At 41.2% G+C, this 20617-nt stretch overlaps 1 protein-coding gene across 1 annotated transcript; it reads right to left on the bottom strand.

Moving 5' to 3' along the window:
• Positions 1 to 13591: 13591 nt before the first annotated feature.
• lrrc3 (leucine rich repeat containing 3) lies at positions 13592 to 14284 on the bottom strand. Its single transcript, XM_073473191.1, has one exon. The coding sequence runs from the start codon at positions 14282 to 14284 to the stop codon at positions 13592 to 13594; it is 693 nt and encodes a 230-aa protein (XP_073329292.1).
• Positions 14285 to 20617: the final 6333 nt, after the last annotated feature.

The following is a 20617-nucleotide window of genomic DNA, read 5'->3' as shown; positions in this document are numbered from 1 at the left end:
AATCCAACTTTCTAACGATGGTGCACCACCTCAAAACCGTGAACACATCACTATTTCTAAGATTATTTTTTCCTCAGCAGAAGAGTTTCAGATGCGCCTCCCAACTCTGCAAAGAAGGAAGAGAAACACTTCTCTGTGCCGCAGCTCTTCATTATGCCTGACCGTGATTCAGTCAAATGGTTTCCCAGCTGGCCGGGCAGATGTTTTGCACAAGGACACTTCCACAGAGACAGATACTGATTGTTGCTGGTGATAGGTCCTTTGACCTTGTTTTACGCAAAAAAAAGAGCATCCTCAGACTGATTCACATTAAAGGAGGACATTAAGTAAGCAGAATTGCAAGCAAATTGGTGTCCACATTTTTTGTCCAGTGTACCAAAGACAGCTTTTGAGGCCTTGATTACAGACTATGACATCTGAGAAAAAGCGAACGCCATTACCTAAGACCCCTATAGATCCATACATCCTTTGAACACCACATACCCTTCTCCAGTACTAATTATATGTTGAAACATACCACATGGTAAAGGCAATCACAAACGCTTGATAGATGTGCGGAGCGACATGTTGCCATGGTGCTAAGATGACCGCAGTAGAAGACATTGGGTGTGTGATCGATAGCTGTGCGGCATCTCGTTTATATTCGGCTCATTCAACTGCAGAAATGGCACAAAGACAGAGTGAAATATTATCATAACACTACAATTTATTCTTTTTCATCTATTAGTGGGTCTCATCATTTCAGAAGATGACGACAAAGAAATATGCTTTAGACTGGTTTGTCTTCTCTGTGCAGTTCTATCAAAACTGAAGTGCACTCAAGGGGCCACGGACGCTACGAAGTTCGGAAACTAGAGCACAGCGGACTCCCAACGGACAAATCAACAAAACTGGAAAACAACAAAAAAAAGTTGTGAAATTCGAAAGCAATAACAAATAAAGGTCTATGGAAATGAGGTTTCTGTTAAAAGCTTCCTAAGTATATTTCCTCGAGCAACTTGTTGCAAAGTTATGGCCGGGTCCTGACCATGCATACAGAAACAGCTTTAAGGAGCCTGCGATAAACAATTTATTTCTCATTACTGGGAGTTATCTTCCAGACTGAGAGGTGAGGAGGAAATGGGACATGAATGCGAAATCCTAAATATATCCTCTGTGTATAGCAATACAGTTTTAGTGCCACAGTAAAGGTGTTCTTCCACAGTGAAGGCCATAATTGTTAAGTTAATATCCCAACAACTTGAAACAGGGACATACGTCTGTCACATTCTGGCAGTTTCGGACCGATCCCCTCCCACAAATTGCCCCCGGGGTGGACAGAAATACCTAACTGAGGGAAAAGATACATTCTTGTGTCATGGATGAGATGGTGCAATGTCATCCCAAGAATAATAAGAGCGTGCCTTGAGCAACCCTGAGTCTCAGTAAGGTGCAATCTTATCTGTCAGCCCAAATCTTGTCTGTCAAGCTGTGTGTTCTTTTTGCATCCCTCGAGACAAACTTTGTCCCAGCAAATGAAAACACATAAACCCTTTTTATCATGCTATTGTTAAAGCAGATAATCAGTCAGATTGGTGAAACAGTTTAATGTGACAACGCTCAGCTGCAAATGGAATTAGTTTCAGCCCTCTGTGCTCTCTTATTAAAACGTTTATTTTCATAATACTGAGTGCAGTGATGATACAGCAAGAAGTTAAAAGCTGAATGAACTCTTAAAAAAGAATAACTTAAGATGTTTTTTTCCCAACCTTCAGTTTGACTGTAGCTTATTTACATGAAATTTACATGAAATCAAACCTTTGATACTATTTATGCTCAGCAGTATCTTCTGCAACAGCCATTCAGTGTATTTACAGTCAGTAATTATCCCTTTTTATTTAGTATTTTTCAATGTTCTTGTGCTCTATTTAACATATAAAAAATGAGTGTTCTCATCTCACTCTCGACAAGAAAATGAATCAGTGAATTTAGTTTTTTAGCGGCAAAACCACAAAAAAAAGACCACTCTTGAACAGTGGTCTTTGGCTTGGCAGCCTTCTCGCCCAGCTGCGACGACACCACCATCCCCTCCGACTTACAACATGAGAGTCAGTTCATATACATGTAAGCTTCATGTTGTAGAAATCTTGATATGGTTCATATGACATGTACAAATGTGAATTAATTCATTTCTTATTGCTTCATTAAATTTCCCAGTGATAATTACATTAACATAAACATACTTTGTGGGTTTGCTGTGGGGAAGTGATTGATGCCCCTTCAGCCGCTAGACCTTTATACTGTGATCGCACCACATGTCTCCTGGCCTGGCATCAGCCACATCTCTGGATGTCCCCATTTTTAAAAACCCATTAACTAAACACCGCTCCGAAGCAGGTCACCTCCTTTATTGGCTACACTGAAAATCTGATTTACCAAGCTGCTATGCTTGTCAGTTTCTGACATCATGTTATTGAAAGTCTGGTATTGATTTGAGTCCAATGTCCTCCAAATCCCAGAGTCATGTATGGATAACCTTTACACGCCTGCCATTAATCTCTGCTCGGAGAAGGAAAGTGAGTGTAAAGTAAATAATTTGTCTCAAAATGCAATCTTCTTTCTTCTGCGTGGAGATTGCCAGGCTTGGCATTAAAAGCCACTCCTCCACGTATACAAATCAATACCCTTCATGCAGCTGGAAACACATATGCCCTATTCAAAAGTCATTACTACTCACAAATAGGAATATCACTTCTCATGAAGTCGGGTATAATCAAGTCAGAAATGGCTTTAAGGCGCCTGCTACTTACAAACTACCACCCACAGAAGTGTAAATGATGGTGAGTGAGGGTGACTGTCTGATCGTGAGCCTGAACCAGAGCAGGCGGTGGGCACCGTGCAGGCTGTGAAATATGGTGGGGGGTTAATTGAACATATTCTCCTACTGGCACCTGTGGAATTGAGATGATGATTGTAGCTTTCTGAGATGGTGTAATGACGAACTGCTCCCAATCCTGTGGGAAAGCAAAGTGCCTTCTCATCTAAATGTGATTAATGAAAAACAATCTCTCTTCGAGGTAACCCACTGATCGGTGTGGTGTCAGAAGATCTCATTAAAAAGCAAATGACTGTAGTAAGGATGGGTTTTTTAGAAACCTGAGCCCTGAAATGAAGTTAAAATGCCAAGTCTCCTGAAGCTTTCATCATCTAGCAATTGTCAAGGCGGCATAATTCACTAAAATCATCGCAGAGTCGATGAAATGATTCAGCACAACCCAATCCATGAAGTTATAGGGAGCTGTTACAGAGCATGTGGATGGTTATCGCCTTGCTCAAGGACACTTTGATGCAGCTTCACACGTTTCTCCATTTCAGAGATTCAAACCGTGACCTTCCTTGGCAGTCTCTCTGCCACCTGCTACCCGTGCCCTCCAAATGGCCCAAACTGTCCATATCCATGAGACTTTAGAGTTTGAACTGCAGGGAGGGGTTACAGCTAGAAATGATTCAGGACGACCCGAACTGTCACATGTCATAAATGGTTTTGTCATCCAAGGCCAGAGTAAAGTTTTTGCCCTACAGAAAGGTTTTTCAGAACAGAGAGTTGCACGGAAGTTTATTTTTTTTCATCAAGTGCAAAGATGAAGGAACTCTGTAGTTATCACAATCTAACAGTTGAGGTTCACCAGTGCCTACCATGGTCATGAGTATTTTAAAGTGCTTTATATCCTTACAATCTGTACAACCTAGACTTAAAGGTTATATAAGTCAATAAACCATAATGACATAGTGAATGAAAATTATTGTAACTGTGTCATAAGTTGAAACCAGTTTAAAAAATCTGGCATGTCTTTTATTAAATTTGAACAAAAAGACACACAAATCATATCGATACAAAATATTTCTGAATGTAGGAACATGAACAAAATATTTCCCAACACAACCAACATTAAATGAACATTAAATGTGCCTTCTGCAAACCATGGAAAAGTTTAGGCACAAATAACACTTTGTACTTCTTGTGTCTGTAGGATTTAAACTAGTCTGACCATGTCATTAAAGCTGCAGCAATCAAGATTTTTATTTGAGCAATTTATCAAATGGCCACTGGTAATGATAAACGAGTGAGAATGAGAATTTTATCACTCAGCTCTGCAGTTCAGCTCTATGAAGCAAATTTACTGCTCCCATCAACCGTGCTTAGACACAGCAAGCAGCTGTTTCCATCAAAACTCTAATAAATCCACCACACCCTCCATTTTTGATCACCACTTGGCCAAAAAAAAAACAACTAACTTATCTTTTCGAGTATTGCAGTTAACTGAATTTAGTATCAATGTACATGAATCTCTTCGAATAGATTCCAGATTGATTTAATGAGCACTGTTCAATGCTTATATTGCCTTTCAACTATTATTTATGGTTGTTGTAATGTCGGGTTACCAATCTTTATTCTGTTATGTCGAGTGTCCTTTCAGCGACTCTAGCACGGCACATTTAACCATCTGAAATATTAGCAAAGCAGTATATTATTGCACAAAGCCAAACGTAAAGTAAATTTAGCTCTTATAAGAACACATTTTTGTCATCTTGTCATAATTTAGACATACTGTACCCATTAAAAAATCCATCTTAAGTGAAAACAGAGTGATTACTGTCAGTAGCCTAACCAGAGAATTAACACAGCATTGTCACAAGACAAGATTGAAAACTTAACCTAAAGAAATGTTAAGTTGCAATGCAGAGAAATGTAATGTTTCAACATATCCTTGGTTTATAGAAACGTACATTGCCAACATTTACTGTATGCTCGTATTCTTTTGACATTATATGGTGTTAATGTGGTGAATGAAATTACGATAAAACAATTAGCACACAGTGAACCTGGTGCTTTAGGGGACCCTAAGAGTTTGGGACCTTGTTTATTCCAGTAACACCACAAATCCTCAAAATTTCAAGTCACCGAAAATACAAAAAACATATTTTCTCTTTTCACTCCTACCTCTTGTGGTTATCAGTCTTGCAGATAGTTTTGAATTTGCCTCCCCAGATTTTAAGATATCCATCTACAAGCAATCTCTGAGATGCCTCAATTCCAATTTAATGGAGGTGAATATATGAATATGAATATAATATGTTTATGGTGCTCAGAGCAGTGAAAAATTGCTTCTGAAAAATTCAAAAGCAGAATATCTTCTGAGAAACTCTAGATTGATGGCTCTCATGGTGAAAGGTTTTCGTGAGTTTAGTTTTTCTATATGCAGTTCAATGTGGATATATATTCTTTGTATGGTCATTTTCAGCCCCTGAAGGAACGGTCAGTAAGTAGCTTTAAGATTATTAGAACCATATTATTCAACACCGTATGGTATTACTATACTAAATGGTAAATGGACACATTTCTGTATTGCTTTTCTAATACATCAACTACTAAAAGCGCTTTATAACACTTGTCACATTCACCCATTCATACACTGATAGCAGAGGCTGCCCTGCAAGGGGCTGACCTGCACAATGTTATATGCTCAGCCATTCACACACACAAACACACACACCAATTGAACAGCCAGCTGAAGCAATTCAGGATCTTTCCCAAGGATTCCTTAATATGCAACCAGGGGATCCAACCACCGACCTTCAGATTAACCGACGATTATCTCCTGTGCCACAGTCACCGCATTATGTAAACTCTTATGTAAAGTTCATACACATTTTTCTCAAATTTAGTAGACATATTTCAAAACTTTGGGATTTCCACTGGGACTTCAAATAAATATATGTGACTTTGATCCAAGTCTGGCTGCACAGCATTAGTACTCGGTGCCTCAACAGTGGGTCAGGGAGGTTTTATACTTTAAAATTTTTTTCTTTGCTTTCTTGGTTGTTTGAAAGTCTCTTGAGGCTTCTCATTGCTTTTCAAAGCCTTTTGTTCTCACATCCCACAACCAATCCTGTTCCCTCTAGGTTTTCTGGTAGACACAATACGTGGTCAAACAACTCTCATTTTACCATATTTCAAATAGAAAGTAAAAGAAACAAAAGAAGACTTGTGTAATTTGTGTCTACAAAATGGATTGTAAAGTATAAATTGAGAATTTGGGTATGAATATTGGGTTTTTGGAGCTAAACACAATGGCTTCCAAGCAAGGAGGAATGACATCTACTTCCTTTTGTCTTCCCCATATGAAAAGTCAGGGTCTTTCATTAAAATGTTAATCTTATTTCAATGAACAGATGGTGCAAAGGGCAAACAGTCGAGCTGAACAAACACAGGAGGCCGAACGAGCTGGTCCTATTCCAGCCCCGAGTGTCGCTCTACATGTTAATCACCGCAAGAGAACAATAGATTATGTTTTCAATGGGGGCAACAAAACAGGAGTGTGATGAGGCGAGCCAAGAAAATAATCAGGGAGATGATTGAGACAAAAGCAATATAGAAAAACCTGAATGGCACTAAACAGGATCAACATCTTCAAAACCGGAGCCATGGGGCTGTTGCTGCTTTTGTCTTGCTGATGTGGAGTATGATGGAGTTTAAAATCATCAGGTGGAATGTGTTGAGCATCCCAAGTAGGAGGACAGACCAGAAAAGTCAGTGTTTACCTTTTTATTAACCGTAAAGATGACCCTTTTCCAAACCTTGACCGAGGCTGAATCCCAAAACACCCCTTGCCCTACCTCCACAACCCTACCCTACACCTGGGAGTTTAAGGTGCGATTATGAGAACTTTCTGTTGTTTCAATGTATTATGGTCATTTTCTTTAAAACAAGCATAAAACAATAAGTATTAGTTTTATGCCTCGGTAGCTAACTAGCTAGCTAGCTCACATGAATTAGTTATTGTTGATAACAACATTAAAAGACAATAAAGGCCACCCCATGTTGACAGTTGAAAGCTGTGGACAGTTTCTTGTGAATCCTAAGCATAAACCCACTGTTATGTCACCCATTGGTTTATGGACCACTGACCTGAAATGGACATTATGGGCTTCACCATCTTGGTTCCTTGGAGCCAGAAGTGGAGCTGGGGAGGATATCCTGATTTAGATCTGACTGAGAACACAAGGACACACCGTGATAGCTACTTGTCAATCACAAGGTATACACGCCCTAAAGCATTCACCGCTTTATCATCTATTTTACTCTAAATGGGACCATAATTCACAAAAATCATACTGTATTGAAGAAGACTTGAAACTAGCAATTGTGACCATAAACCCAACTAGTAAACTGTTTACTGAGGTAATAAATCAAGTGGGAAGTCGGCTAATTTTCTCATAAGCATATATCAAATTGGCTTCTTTTTGAAACCAGTGCAGTCCCCGGCGCTGGCCGTGCAGTTTCAAGGCACTTCTGCATTGGCTTCACTTTTCAGTGCGGAAATGGCGGACCCCTCCAGTAAAGATGGAGAATTTTAGATTAGAGAGAATGAGGATTTGACTTCATGAAAAGATTCATAACTTTAACCAAACCTTCACTTTCTTTTCGGCTTCCATGACTTCAAAATAACTTTGATCGTCGCTAGCTGCCATTCATAGATAGGAATCAAGAACTTTTAACATTTTTGGACATAATCCAGGATTTTGCTGTGTCATCCAACATTGAAATTCCTCTCTGGTGATACAGTTGGCAGAAGAAGGATCTTGAGAATTTGTACTGGGGAGAGGGACACCTCAGCTGTTGTACCTAGGCTGCTGCAGCCGTGACCAGGGAACTGATAAGTGGAGGAAGGTGAATAGATGGGTGGATAGTCAAATTTTGTGTCTGCATTCGGAGATTGTCAATTCAAAATAAATCGAGATGACTAGGAGCAGCTCTGCGATAATATCATCAGAAGGCTAAATGGATTGGTCCCTTTTGTTGAGTCACTGCTTGAAAGTTTAACTGTTATTTCAGATCCAGGCAGAGCACCCATTCATCCCTGTTGTGATGAGGTTACTGCCGGTATTTGCATCTCAGAATCATTCAAAGAAACTCTGAATAGTTGGACATAAAGTGTTTCAACACTGTCAACACAAAACAATGCTGTGCTAAAGGTTTAGGAAACGCTACTTCAAATAATTGCTACAGTGTCACAGAGCTTTAGTGACATTGGCCTTTTAAAACCGACGCAGCAGACACAAGTTTCTTTTAGTAATGAGTCTTGTATTGATCTCCGACACTGTGCACTCAAACTTCTGTCTGGATAAGCCAAAAGCTCGCCATACTCATAAGACAACAGGCTTGTCTGGACAACCTGCGCTGTGAGGTGCAATTTCTTGGAGGATTAAAAATCCTTTATTTATCGAGGCAGTGTCAGCTCACTCTGCTCCATCAGGAAACCTGATCACAGCAAAAAAGAAATTAGCCGAATACCAACCACAAATGAAATTCTGTTTGTTTTTTCTTTGTTTTGTTCATACTTTATGTTCCATTAGTGATTTTTTCTTTGTGCAGATATGAATATTTCTTGTTCGTGACATTTCACATTAAGATGGTGTCATGGTTTTTGTTATGTTTATGTTCCCTGTTGACTTTCCACTTCCTGTCTTTGTCTCTTTCCCAACCTTTTTCTGTGTATATCCGTGTTTCATTTGTTAATCAGCCCCTGTGTATTTTTCCCTTAAGGTATGTGTCCACAGGAACCATTGTTTTCACGCCTCCAATTCATTGGAAGCTTAAGGATGCTAGCTAAAATGCTATGCTAGAGGTGGAGCGGCAAGTTACACGAGACAGGGCGCCGCCACTCTTTATTTGCATTAAGTTGGATTCTGGCTACTTTAAGCAAATCAATAGCGTCCAGCGCAATGCTCCACCACGCCTCTGGAAACTCATGAAACACTTCAGAAGATGAAACATTGTCAAGTTGAAATAAGGGCAGACCGTGAAACCAAAATGTGTCTCTGAAGACATTTTAGGTGAGAAATAAGTCATGCAGTGGATGACTTATTTCTCACCTAAAATGTCTTCGGAAACACATTTTGCTGAGCTGTTTGTGTGAGAGAAAGTCTCCAAACAAGCCATTGTGATGGTCTTGTTTGAAATCCCGGAACAGCAGTCCATGAGTGGCGTTCACCCATGTACAGCCAGTAAGTTGTTGCGTGGTTGTCAAAAGGTCTAGCATGCAAAGCTGGGAAGTGTTGTGTGGCCTAGCATCAAACGACACCCCTGTGGACATGTACCTTCAGTCTTTGTAAGTTCATCCATTTTGTTCCTGTGTCTCTTTTGGTACTCGTCTGTTCCCTGGACCACTTTTGTCCTCGTGTTTTACCTGCATTCATGTTTTGCCTGTGTCCTTGTGTTATCCTGATTTGTACTTTGTTTAGTTTTTGTTCTCTGATTACTTCTGTTTTGTTGCCAGCCCTTTTTGTTACTTGCAATTTGGATTTACAGCTTCTCTTCATTGAAGGTGAGGACCCACATGCAGACAGAAAGGAGGCAGGCCGGTTGAAAAACAAAAAAGCAAGCTTTGTTTGCCAAACTTTAAGAGTAGGAGTGAAAACCTGTTATCAAAATAGACATAAATTTGCTTCTTTTTGGTCAGCAGCTAAACTATTGAAACCAAGATGTGTCAATTAATTCACTGAGAAAACCTGAAAGAATGAGGATCCAACTAATAAATGAATGATGACAAAAGCTGGCATTCTTCGCAAAATATCAGCTTAATTTATTTTACGTGGAGCCAAAATGCAAAAATCTGGCAGAGACTGAACTGCCTTGGAAAAGAACTTTTATTTTCAAATGCTGGTAAGGTGTCCATTGAAATCCAGAGAACGAAACAAACAGACAGTTAATGACTGAAACAGATAGAAAATTGTAATAATTATTACAAACAAAGTCATTGGAGCCCTTTCGATTTCCATCACAGAAATACACAGCTCACAGACCAGTTCTTCTATAGGTGAAGAAGAAAAAGACATTGACCGATTACAAGCTCTTAAAGACATCTAAACACTTTGATATGGGTTCAGCTAAAGACATATCCTACAAAAGAACAGCACAGAAGGCATGTGCATTCCTTTAGGTTGTAAAATACACACTGGCCAGCACGAAGATGACAGCTCAAAACTTCACAGATAGACACTTCTGTAACAAACAAACAAACCTACAGTTGTATAAAAAAGACAAAAAAACAAGTCTCTAACTAGAGTCGGTCAAGTATTAGTTGCAAATAATCATTTGTGTTTATTTTAACCTGCTTGAACTAAGAGATGAGTGGGAATCACCACATGAGGACAGGTACAGGAAGTTGTCAATCACAGAAAAGCGTGGAACATTAACTTTTCAAAAACTTTTCTGTCATTGTCTCCTGGCACTCGTTCTTGTCCTTTTCTGGAAAAATCCACCCATCCTGGGAAATTGGGCATTAACACGTTTATGACTCAGGATCCGCAGCCCTGCACAGAAATGGGCGAGGCATTCGTTATAACTTGACACTGAGTTCTGCGATGGCGGAGGTGGACAGGGAGAGGACTCGACACTCAGTTGTCCAGATTAGTGCACAGTGCTATGGTGTAGAAGTCCCCGAGAGTAGGCACTTGGACACAATCAACTTCTGACCAGAAAGGTAACCCATGAGCAATTAAAAAACATATTCAGTTTGCGTCCAAACAAACAGCGTTATGCTACAATCAGATCAGTTATGGCGTGTTAATTCAGCTATTTGTGGTTTGCTGTTGCAGCTCACGAAAACATTAACTATGCTGAATGTTGACAATAAACATAAATACATTCATACATACAGTAAATTTGGACCCCAAAAAGTTCTTTGTGATAACTTTTCTTTCACCTGTGCCTTAATCGATGCCTCCAAGATGTTGTAAACCATGATCTGAACTTCTGTCTGTGGTGTAGTAGGTGAGACTCCAGTGCAAAATTGTATTCCTACACAGTAAACGGTGCATTTTCTGTTTATAATGACCAATAAAGTAGTGACCTTATACATTGTTGCATGTGTTTCTCAAACCACAAAGAAATTCACAAAGAGACTGCAGTCTATTTTTTCAGGTTATCACACAGGGCTTTGATATGATGATGAGACTGTTTGATGTAAAAGGGGTCACAGAGAGTTGTCACTCAACTACGAGCTCTTTAGTCTCTTTTTAAGCTCATTAAGTTGTTTTTTTACGGCCCCCATATTGAGGCTGAGGTGACTCAACTGAACCAATCAACTTGCTTGAGGCACAGGTCCACTTGTAAGTTGTTGAGATTCGGGAGGTGTGCGACAGGGCTCCTCACCTCTGACCGATGTTACAATAATATCTTTTCCTGCTTGTTCAGTGCATTTTCAGAGACGCATAACTCCAGATTAACTGTGTGGTTTAGTCTCAATGCTCTGATCCAACACCTTTACCAGCAGCAGCAGGGAGCTGTTGTCGAGACTGATGAGCTCCCAAAAACCCACTGTGCACAACCTTAACCACAAACCTGAAAGACTAGGGGGGAAAGATAAAGATCAACAACTTACAAACATCAGGTGAACACATAAATGATCATTTTGCTGCAAAATGGCAAACAGGCAATTGTTTGTTAAAAGTATTAACCATGGCACATTTATATGGCAATGATACTGTACGTCCAAAAATCTAAATACCTTGCGGACATTAACCAAGTTCATATAGTCAAAGAAATTACCATTTTTAGGGTGCCAAATTGTGAAAAAAGAAAGTTTACTATATCATTTCCACCCTTAATTTTATGTCATCACATATGCAGATCTCAGCCGAGAGCCTTCAACGCTGGAATATCGCCTGGTAACAAAGTAGACATGTTAGAGGAAAAGTTCAGCCAAAAATGAAAATGTAGTCATTATCTACTCAGCCCCATGCAGATGGAAAACAGGGTGTAGTCCAAAAAACATTTCTGAAGCTTCACAGCGCTGGAGCGTTCTCCTACACAACTGAAGTAGGTGGGGACTTTTTTTTTAAACTTTACAATTTAAGAAAAACAAGAAATGGCTCCTCACAGCTCGTTCAGCTTAATCCAAGTCTCCTGAAGTCCTGAGATCGAAAATTGATCTGAATAGGTTATTTATGCCCTTGACGCACGGTCAAGCTTGTGCACCCAGTTCAGACAGACACTCTGAGCTTAGCAGCCATAGTGACAGTTTCGGCGTAGACAAGGTCTTTTTAAATCAATTTGGCTTTGAGAGACTGGGATTACGCAGGACAAATTGTCTGGAGCCGTCTCGTGTTTTATGGGGGATGTTTTTAACACTAAAAGCTGATTTATGGTTGCACGTAGGCTCTACACAGAGCCTATGCTGAAACCTATGCAAGTAGGCTTTCCCGTAGTGAGGATTTATACATGTGTGCTAGTGTGTCTGTGTTGCTGGCGGCTGTGAGTCACAGTTGTCTCAAGGCTATGCAGATTTGACTGGCCAAGTGTCTGCAGTGAAGGCTGCCCGTCCATACACACAAAGCTTGAACGACTTGGTTTCAGCAAGCTGGCATTTGCCACCAGGACTTCGGACATCGGCCTGTCTGCTCTCTCTAGCCTAGAGACACTTCAGCAGCAAAAAGTAGCTCTGGATGAGGAGTAAAACCTAAGAAGAGCAGCAGTCGGCCAGTTAAAAGGGACTGCATCAGCCAAAGAGGGCAGTGTCTTTACTGGGGAAATAAGTGGACCAATCAGTCGTTGCAGTCCAGGTCACAGTGACGCACAGTTACATTTTTCTGGGGAGTTGCATGTCAGGCTACGCCGTAGCGCATGCCTCTATGCACAGGTTATGCAGTAGGCACACCAAAGATTCAACGCAGAAGCATAAATTAACCTTAAGTCCACATCTACTTCAGCTGTTAAGGAGAATGCTGTGGCGCTGTTTTGCTGTGAGGCTCTGGAAATGGTGAGCAGTGAGTAGAATGAAGACTGACTTCATTTTTGGGTGAACTTATGCTTTAACATTTTTGGCATCAGATGCTGAAATGCTTGTTTCAATCAACTTTTAGATTCACCAAAAACACACGACTGCAAAAAGTGTATGGCAACTATTTCTCGTTAGTCTACACTTTGCGGTGGCAGGACACGGTGGTTGCGCAGAGTAATCGTATTTCCTGGGTCAGTAGTTGTGTAAGGTTTACTGGAGGCAGGGCTGTTACTGATGTGTTATGGAAACTGAATGTTAACGCCTTTGCTTACATCATATATTAGCCAAAGTCTCTTTAAAATGCCCTTTACCTTGACAGTGTGACATGAACATGAATCAGTCTATACAAAGTAAGTGTGAGCGGCAGGCTTCCCACTCATTCATCTCCGTCCAAATTCAATCACACTGTGGATCGACAGCAGAGTGGGAACATTTATCTCTCCAGTCTAGATCTTTCATCTCTCTGTCTGTTGAATGTGAGTATTTTTTGTTTACTTTGTGCTATTACTGTTGCCCTGTCTGGTTCTAAGTCATTTTTAATAAGATCAAAATAAATGATGTTGAGTTTTACAAAAGATCTCATTTGTGAGGCTGAAAAAATGAAAATGACCCTACTTTAATCACTGAAAGACCTCCAGATAATGTGCTCAACAAACACTGGTGATTATGTGTTGCAACAGCTTTTAAGTCATTCTGTACATAACCACACTTTTACTCACGTATTTACAGACACACACGCACACACACACCACTCCGTCTGAGCCCTGCTAGAGAACAGTGCTGATGGTGTCGAAGTCCTTGCTGATCTGAGAGCTGCTGGGCAGTGACTTGAGGTACTCCAGGTGCCTCCTAGCGTCCTCCTGATTGTGTCTCACATAGTAGATGACGTACGCGATCACCATGGTGAACCACCCGAACATCGTGACGAACATGGCTACATCGGTGGTCTTGTGGTGAAAGTTGCAGAAGTTGATCCCTGAGTCCAGCACCTGGATTACCGGCTTGCCTGCATACTCCTCCTGCACCGCCGTGTGGCAGATCACCTCGTTCACCGTCTCGGGGTCGAGGCGCAGCTCCCTCAGGACCTCCTGCAGCGTACACTCACAGTGCCATGGGTTGTTTGAGAGGCTGATTTTTGCCCGGAGGCGGGCGAACGCCTCTTTGGGGACACTTTGGATGCGATTGTTTGATAGATCCAGGACGAGGAGGCTGTCGGAAACACCTTGAAACGCACCTACGTCCATGGTTTCAATGTCGTTGTTAGACAGGTCCAGCTCCTGAAGGTAGTGCAGCTCTTTGAAGGCGTGGTTTGGGATGTGGGTGATGTGGTTGGACGCCAAAAGTAGGACGACAGTATCTCTTGGAAGATCTGATGGGATCTTCTCCAAGTTGCGAGACATACATTGGACCACGGTCATGCCACTCTTCTCTATACAGTGACAACTCGTCGGACAAGCCATCACTGGTGTATTTGTCATGAATAATCCAAAGAGCAAGCCCCATACGAGGGCAAAGCAATCAAAGATAGGGGTTTTCCTGGGCATAGCAGGCCCAGATATGTCCTGCATATTCAGCAGCAACCTCCCACAAGTCCTGTCAGGTCAAAGAAATCATAGTTTCACCAGTTTCTTGGCATTAAATTGTTCCGATTGCAGCTTCATTAGCCTTCCAAAATGCTGAAATTACACGTTTATTCGCACAAACACGGGGGCTTATCTTGAGAGAATCCTTCAAAATTGATTTGATAGACTTTCCCGTAATCTTTTGAAATAGATTTCAAAAGGAGCTCATCCACAAAATTGAGCTGCTCGCTGAGCGTACTCCAGCAGGGAACTGTAATCTCAAGGTTTATTGTGAGCACGTTGACAGCCTCAGAGAGTTAGGAGCAGCGGGGTGAGCGACACTGGAATCAACATGTCATGTCGTGCACTGAAAGAAACAAAGAACAGTGTTATTCTCGAGCAGACAAACAAATATTCAAGTCCTTCGGCGCGGCGGGAGATGGCGCAAGGTTGCTGTCAGTGTTCACATGATGAATCAAACTCATCCCGACAGCGACTCTTGCGAAGATAAGTCATTTTCTAAGTGCACAGACAGCTCGCCTTTGTCTTCCCAAATTGAGCCGAGCGAACGCCGTCCCCACAATGCTTACAAACGTATAATGTGATTATAGAGGAGAAATCCATTTCACTTTAGCAAATCTCATAAACCGGCAGGCACACTCATGGGGTCATCGCCAGCATTTTTCTGATTCAGTTAGGGAAAAACCTCATATTGTTCTGCATTGTCTTCTTCGAAACGTTACATGGAATTATTCGCTGACGCAGCAGCACATATCAATATTAATTACATGATTTCATAGAAGAAGAGGACAACAATGAAACAGGCTCATCTCAGTTTGACTCCACCAATGAGGAAAGGCTTTGTGTGTATGTGTGTGTGTGTGCACAACTCCCCTCATTTCAAGGACTGCTGCTGCTGCTGCTGCTGCCTCTCATTCACCGGAGCATGATAAGAATAGCTGTGGGCTCTAAAAATTACTCCATCTGTCCTGCAGGAGGATCATCACTTTAGGGCTGCGCACCCTCTGGTGGGCTAAATTGATCACACAATGAACCCCTTGCTGTGCTCGAGGTCACCCGCCCCATGGAGCCATGTCTTCCTCCCATTTCTTTTTTTTTTCTTTTCTTTTTTTCTCTTTAAGCTTTGGCAAGGGCTTCAAAGCTTAAGGCCACACACACACACACACACACACACACACACACACACACACACACACACACACACACACAGGCTACAGTCTTAAATAAGCCCCGCACGTTCTCATCGGTCCGAGCACAGCAGGAGGTGTGGAAAAGATGTGGCATCTACACTCGCAAGGGCGGCTAAAAACAGCCCGCGGTTATGTTGTGACACCACTATATCATTAGGTTTTATAGTCAGACTCACACATGCATGTTGGAGGCTACTGCAGCTCCTCTGGAGTGACGTTTTAAAACATATTTTAGGCTTAATTTCTTTTGGCTCCTACATCAACAGATGTTTTTCCACAGTTCTGCAAGGAAAAATGTGTCGTTTCAGTTCAAAAACTAACATAAAAAATAGAAAAGTGAATTTTTTTTGGAGCCTAAATAAGGTTCAGGTGGCAGGAAAACCTTAGGCAGAGATTTACGTTTAATCCGGGTAATGATGCCTGGATGCAGAGTAAACACACCTATGGTTTTGTAATATTGTGGATTTTAATCACATTAACACGCAGCTCTGTGGTTAAAATATCACACCTGCACCCAAAAATACACATGCGCTAATAAGTCAATTAACAGGTTTACTTCTTGTGGAGGCACTTACCGGGAAACACTTTAAATCTGGAATGCGTAATTTCATTTTTTTATCCATCTTCTGTGGCAGTGGAGCGGAGATACTGTCATATCACATCTGTATCACCGTTAAACCTCTCTGAGAATAAAACATTCTTTTAAAAAAAACAAAAAAAAAAGTCCACTCAGCTGCTTCAACGCGTCCACATTTCCGCGCTGGGATGAGAGAAGACAGCGGTAAACTTCCTCAGCGGTGCGCGGGGAAGTTCTTAAATCTCCGACTGAGACGGTTCATATCTCCAAATGTGGCTCCGTGTGTGTCCTCAACACTTGTTGATGAGGATGATGATGATGATGAAGATGATGATGATGATGATGGTGGTGGTGATGTTCCGCTCAGGTCTCGAGGAGACGCACCGGTCCGACTCATAACGCGCCTCTATGTCCGAACCGCGCGCGCATGGTGCCAGAAGGAGTCCCGGCTGCGCGTGGATTGGGCTGCTGTTCTGCTGGCAGCTCTCCTCGTACTCCGGTTTCCCCGCCTGCCTGCCTGTCTGCCTGCCTGCCTGCCTGTCTGCCTGCCTGCCTGCCTGCCTGCCTGCCTGTCTGCCTGCCTGCCTGCCTGCCTGCCTGTCTGTCTGTCTGCCTGCCTGCCTGCCTGCCTGTCTGTCTGCCTGCCTGTCTGTCTGTCTGTCATCCTCCCTGCGCCTCCCCTCTGCTCTGAGCTCTTCTCTCTCCTCTAAGACAATTAACCAAACAAATAACAAATCTAAATCTGAAAATGAACCCTGATTGCAAAACAAGGAGAAGACATTTATCATGAGAATGACTTTTAAAATGACTTTTTTTTCTTTTCCTAAAGGATACGTTCACCCCAGAATTTAAATGTACTCACCATCAGCAGGAGGGCTTCTTTAAAAATGCATTCCAATATCAATAATGTAATAATCTGTGTATATTTAGGGAAGAAATGCCTAAACAAACAAACTCTTGTTGTTTTCATGACTTTGTTTTCCTCTGAGAACAGCTTGCTTATTCAGTTATGGAAAAAATAAATACTAATACTACTATTATTAGTATTACTAACTCATTCATACTGTAAAAATTTGAGTTTGAATTTCTTTCTTTCAATGTAACATGCACTTTCCGTTACGCTTGATTACCTCAATACCGAACTTAAACAAATAAATACCAGAGAAAATAAATATCAGAGCAATTACTTTTAAATTAATCTTAATAACATCTAATTATTACATCTTCTTTTCTGTAACCTTACCAGAATACACTTATATTTTTCTTGTATCCTGATTACGTAATCCCGTTACATGTATTCTGTTACTCCCGCAGCCTGGTCATTATCTACTGTACTCACCGTCGTGGCGATGGAAAATCAGTAATTGCAGCATTCTCCTATACAAATCAAGTAGATGGGGACTTGTTTTGAAACATTAAAAAAAACTTCTTTTTTTTTTTTAAATAAAAACAGAAAATTGCTCAATATAGTTGGCCAGCGCAATAAAAGTCTCTGGAAGCCCCCGAGATCCAAAATTAATTTGAAAAGACGTTATTTACATCCTATTTAAGCCAAAATCTTCACTGAAGCTGTTAAGCTAAAAGCGTTAGCACCCACTATGCGTCGAGGATGAAACATTTTTACAAATCAGTTTGGAGCCATTTTGGGATTTTTTTTGGGTCATTTTTTCACGTTTATATATTTTTTACGACTCCAGCTACCTCAGTTGTTTAGGAGGAACATCGTAGTTTTGCTGTGAAGCTCCAGAAATGTTTTTTGGACTTTCAAACTTCAGCCGACTTTCTATCCGCATGAGGGACGAGTAGATAATGACTCAGTTTTCATTTTTGGGTGAATTGTTCCTTTAATGCAGGCTTAATAGTGAGAAATGACAAATTGATAAATTTGTCCAATATTCTGTGAACTTATCCTTTAAATCAAAATTATGTTTGACACCTGAATCAGCCTCATTTTGAATAAAATCTTCCAACTATTATTTTTAGCGACAAAATGCTAATTAAAAAGTGATTCTGGCATCAATTCTCATGTAAAACACCTCACCTCCACGTCACACCGAGCTGTGATGTATTGATTATTTTAATCAACCCAGGAGCCAAATCAAACAGACTATCAAAGAGCCGGGATGTTAGAGATTTAGGCCGCGCAGCAGTGGATCAAGATGTCAGCTTTGAGTTCTGCGCCGCATTCTGGCGGCAATTACCCTTTTCAAACCGTGGAGGCTTCTTCCACAGCATGAAAGGTAGACTTTCTGTTTTTGGTTTGTCTCTTACTTAACCCCTACATGACTTTCTGGGATTGAATCAACCGCCGTGCATGTCTGTATCACCTACTAATGGATGAATTAGTGGCGTTTAATCCAAGAAATGTCTTATGCAACATCTTCTTCTGCACTTATTATAGAGGCAAACATGTTCCCACCTCTTGCTGGAGGAGTGTCAACACAACAATGAGTGCAATCAGTGTGGTAAATAAGTTCAGATCCCATGTGACCTTCAACAGATTGCTTGTACATGACAGCACATGCAATGGAGCATTCAGCGTTGTTTTTTTTTTTTTTTTAATTTATGTCATTACCGGAGCTCAAACAGGGGTTGAGGCAGCTTACACGGCAGTTACATTACACCTGAATACGACAGTCGCAGTTACACAAGTGTCACGTCACACTTCCAGATAACCTTGAGTGAAAAGAAGTCTGCAAATATGGTGTTAGGAAAATCGAGTTTAACCGACCACTTCGACTCCATTCGAGCTCCCTCATGTGATTCAAATGTAGGTCATCTGGTCCCGTTGTTCCAGGTGTCGTTTGAGCTGCGGAGGAGGGCAGGGTTTTTTTTTCACGGGGCCAGTCCTGCCTTGTGTTCTGTGCCAGCTGGCATGATGGATTGTGGTATATGAACAACTGAGTTCCTGTACTTGATGTGAGAATTGCGAGCTGTAACAACGTACTGTAGAGATGTTTTTATCTACAATACATGTAATATTTCATTTACATTACATTCATGACCTGACTTAGGAGGAGGGGATGGACGAGAAGGCTGCCTAGCCAGTGACCAGAGTTTGAGACTGTGTTTCGACATTTGTACGTTTGAAACCACTGGATATTTGTAAGAAGACTTGTTAGGTGGAAGATGGTTAGGGTTTGGAAAAGATCACGATTAGGCTTAAAATACTACTTTTGGGCCACAAAAACAGCTTGAGATGTCATTAGGTCTCCTTAAAAACACTGATTTTGTCGACACAAACATGACTGGACATCTCCCAAAGTCTTCTTACAAATATTCAGTGGTTTCAAGTGTACAAATGTCGAAACACAGTCTCAAACTTGGCAGCGTTCTCGTCCATCCCCTCCTCCACAGTCAGGTCATCACTGTAGTTTTGTAAAAGTGGAAAGTGAAAAGCTTCAAATATCGATGGATTGCAGATATTATATATACATTGCCAACATTTATTCTGCTGATTGGGTTGGACCCATAACTCTTCAGTTTTGGGTAAGCCTCATCACCTGCTGTGATTTCTTGATTTTAAACGAGGTGGGACGGCACCACCTGCCCCCGACACCACCGACTAACACCCATCTGTACCTCAGACGAGACGATGATGCAGGACGTCTTAACCATAACTGTGAAAATCCAACAATTTCATTTAATTCAGGTTTTCTGTCTTCTCTCTCTTCTAAAATTGTATTTTTCTATTGCCATGTATTAAAGTAACGAGTGATACACCTTTTAAATTTTATGCAATTTATTCAGGCAGGGTTTTTATCATGTCTTTCACAACACACTACTTTTTATTATTTACAGTTTTAAGAGCATTATATATCAGATGAAACTGACAGATGGGTGGAACTAAAAGATAAAGGTGCAATTACGTATCCGTCTGGTGCTTCAGTACCTCAGACAGCACCATGGATTTATCAATACGGAGCACGGTTAGGCTGCCGTTATATTTCACAGCCATTTTTGGCGTCATAGATTTTAACTTGCGCGGACCCTCTGTCAGATGAAGGATCAATGAGTCAGGCAGATTCAGATAACATATTCAGAATAAACAGCCTCTCAGCCGCTGCAATTTCTCTGTTATAGCGGACGGAGAAAAAAGGGGATTGCAGGTAAACAAGGAGGGATTCATTTTGGTCACTCTGCTAAAAAAGAGGATGACATCCCCCCTCATTTCCTCTCAGATCCCCCCCTTGCTCACAACTCTAATAACCTTGTTTCAACCCACAGCACACAGCTGTTTTCAGCAAGAAGAAGATGGACACAGTGAGCGTCTTGACTGGTGAACGTAGTGGAGCGTTTAGCAGCTAAAGAGTGAGATGTTCCTCCAGGCTGGTGGAGACCAAACTCAACTAACACAAGACTAATACTGACTTTATACTGATCAAAGTTTTACGTATGCTACGCTGCCCCCAAGTGGTCCAAAACTAGGCTAAAGGAACAGTT

The sequence above is a fragment of the Pagrus major genome, chromosome 9, assembly GCF_040436345.1.
Source record: "Pagrus major chromosome 9, Pma_NU_1.0".
Classification (NCBI taxonomy): Eukaryota; Metazoa; Chordata; class Actinopteri; order Spariformes; family Sparidae; genus Pagrus; species Pagrus major.
This window is presented reverse-complemented; position numbering and strand designations above follow the sequence as displayed.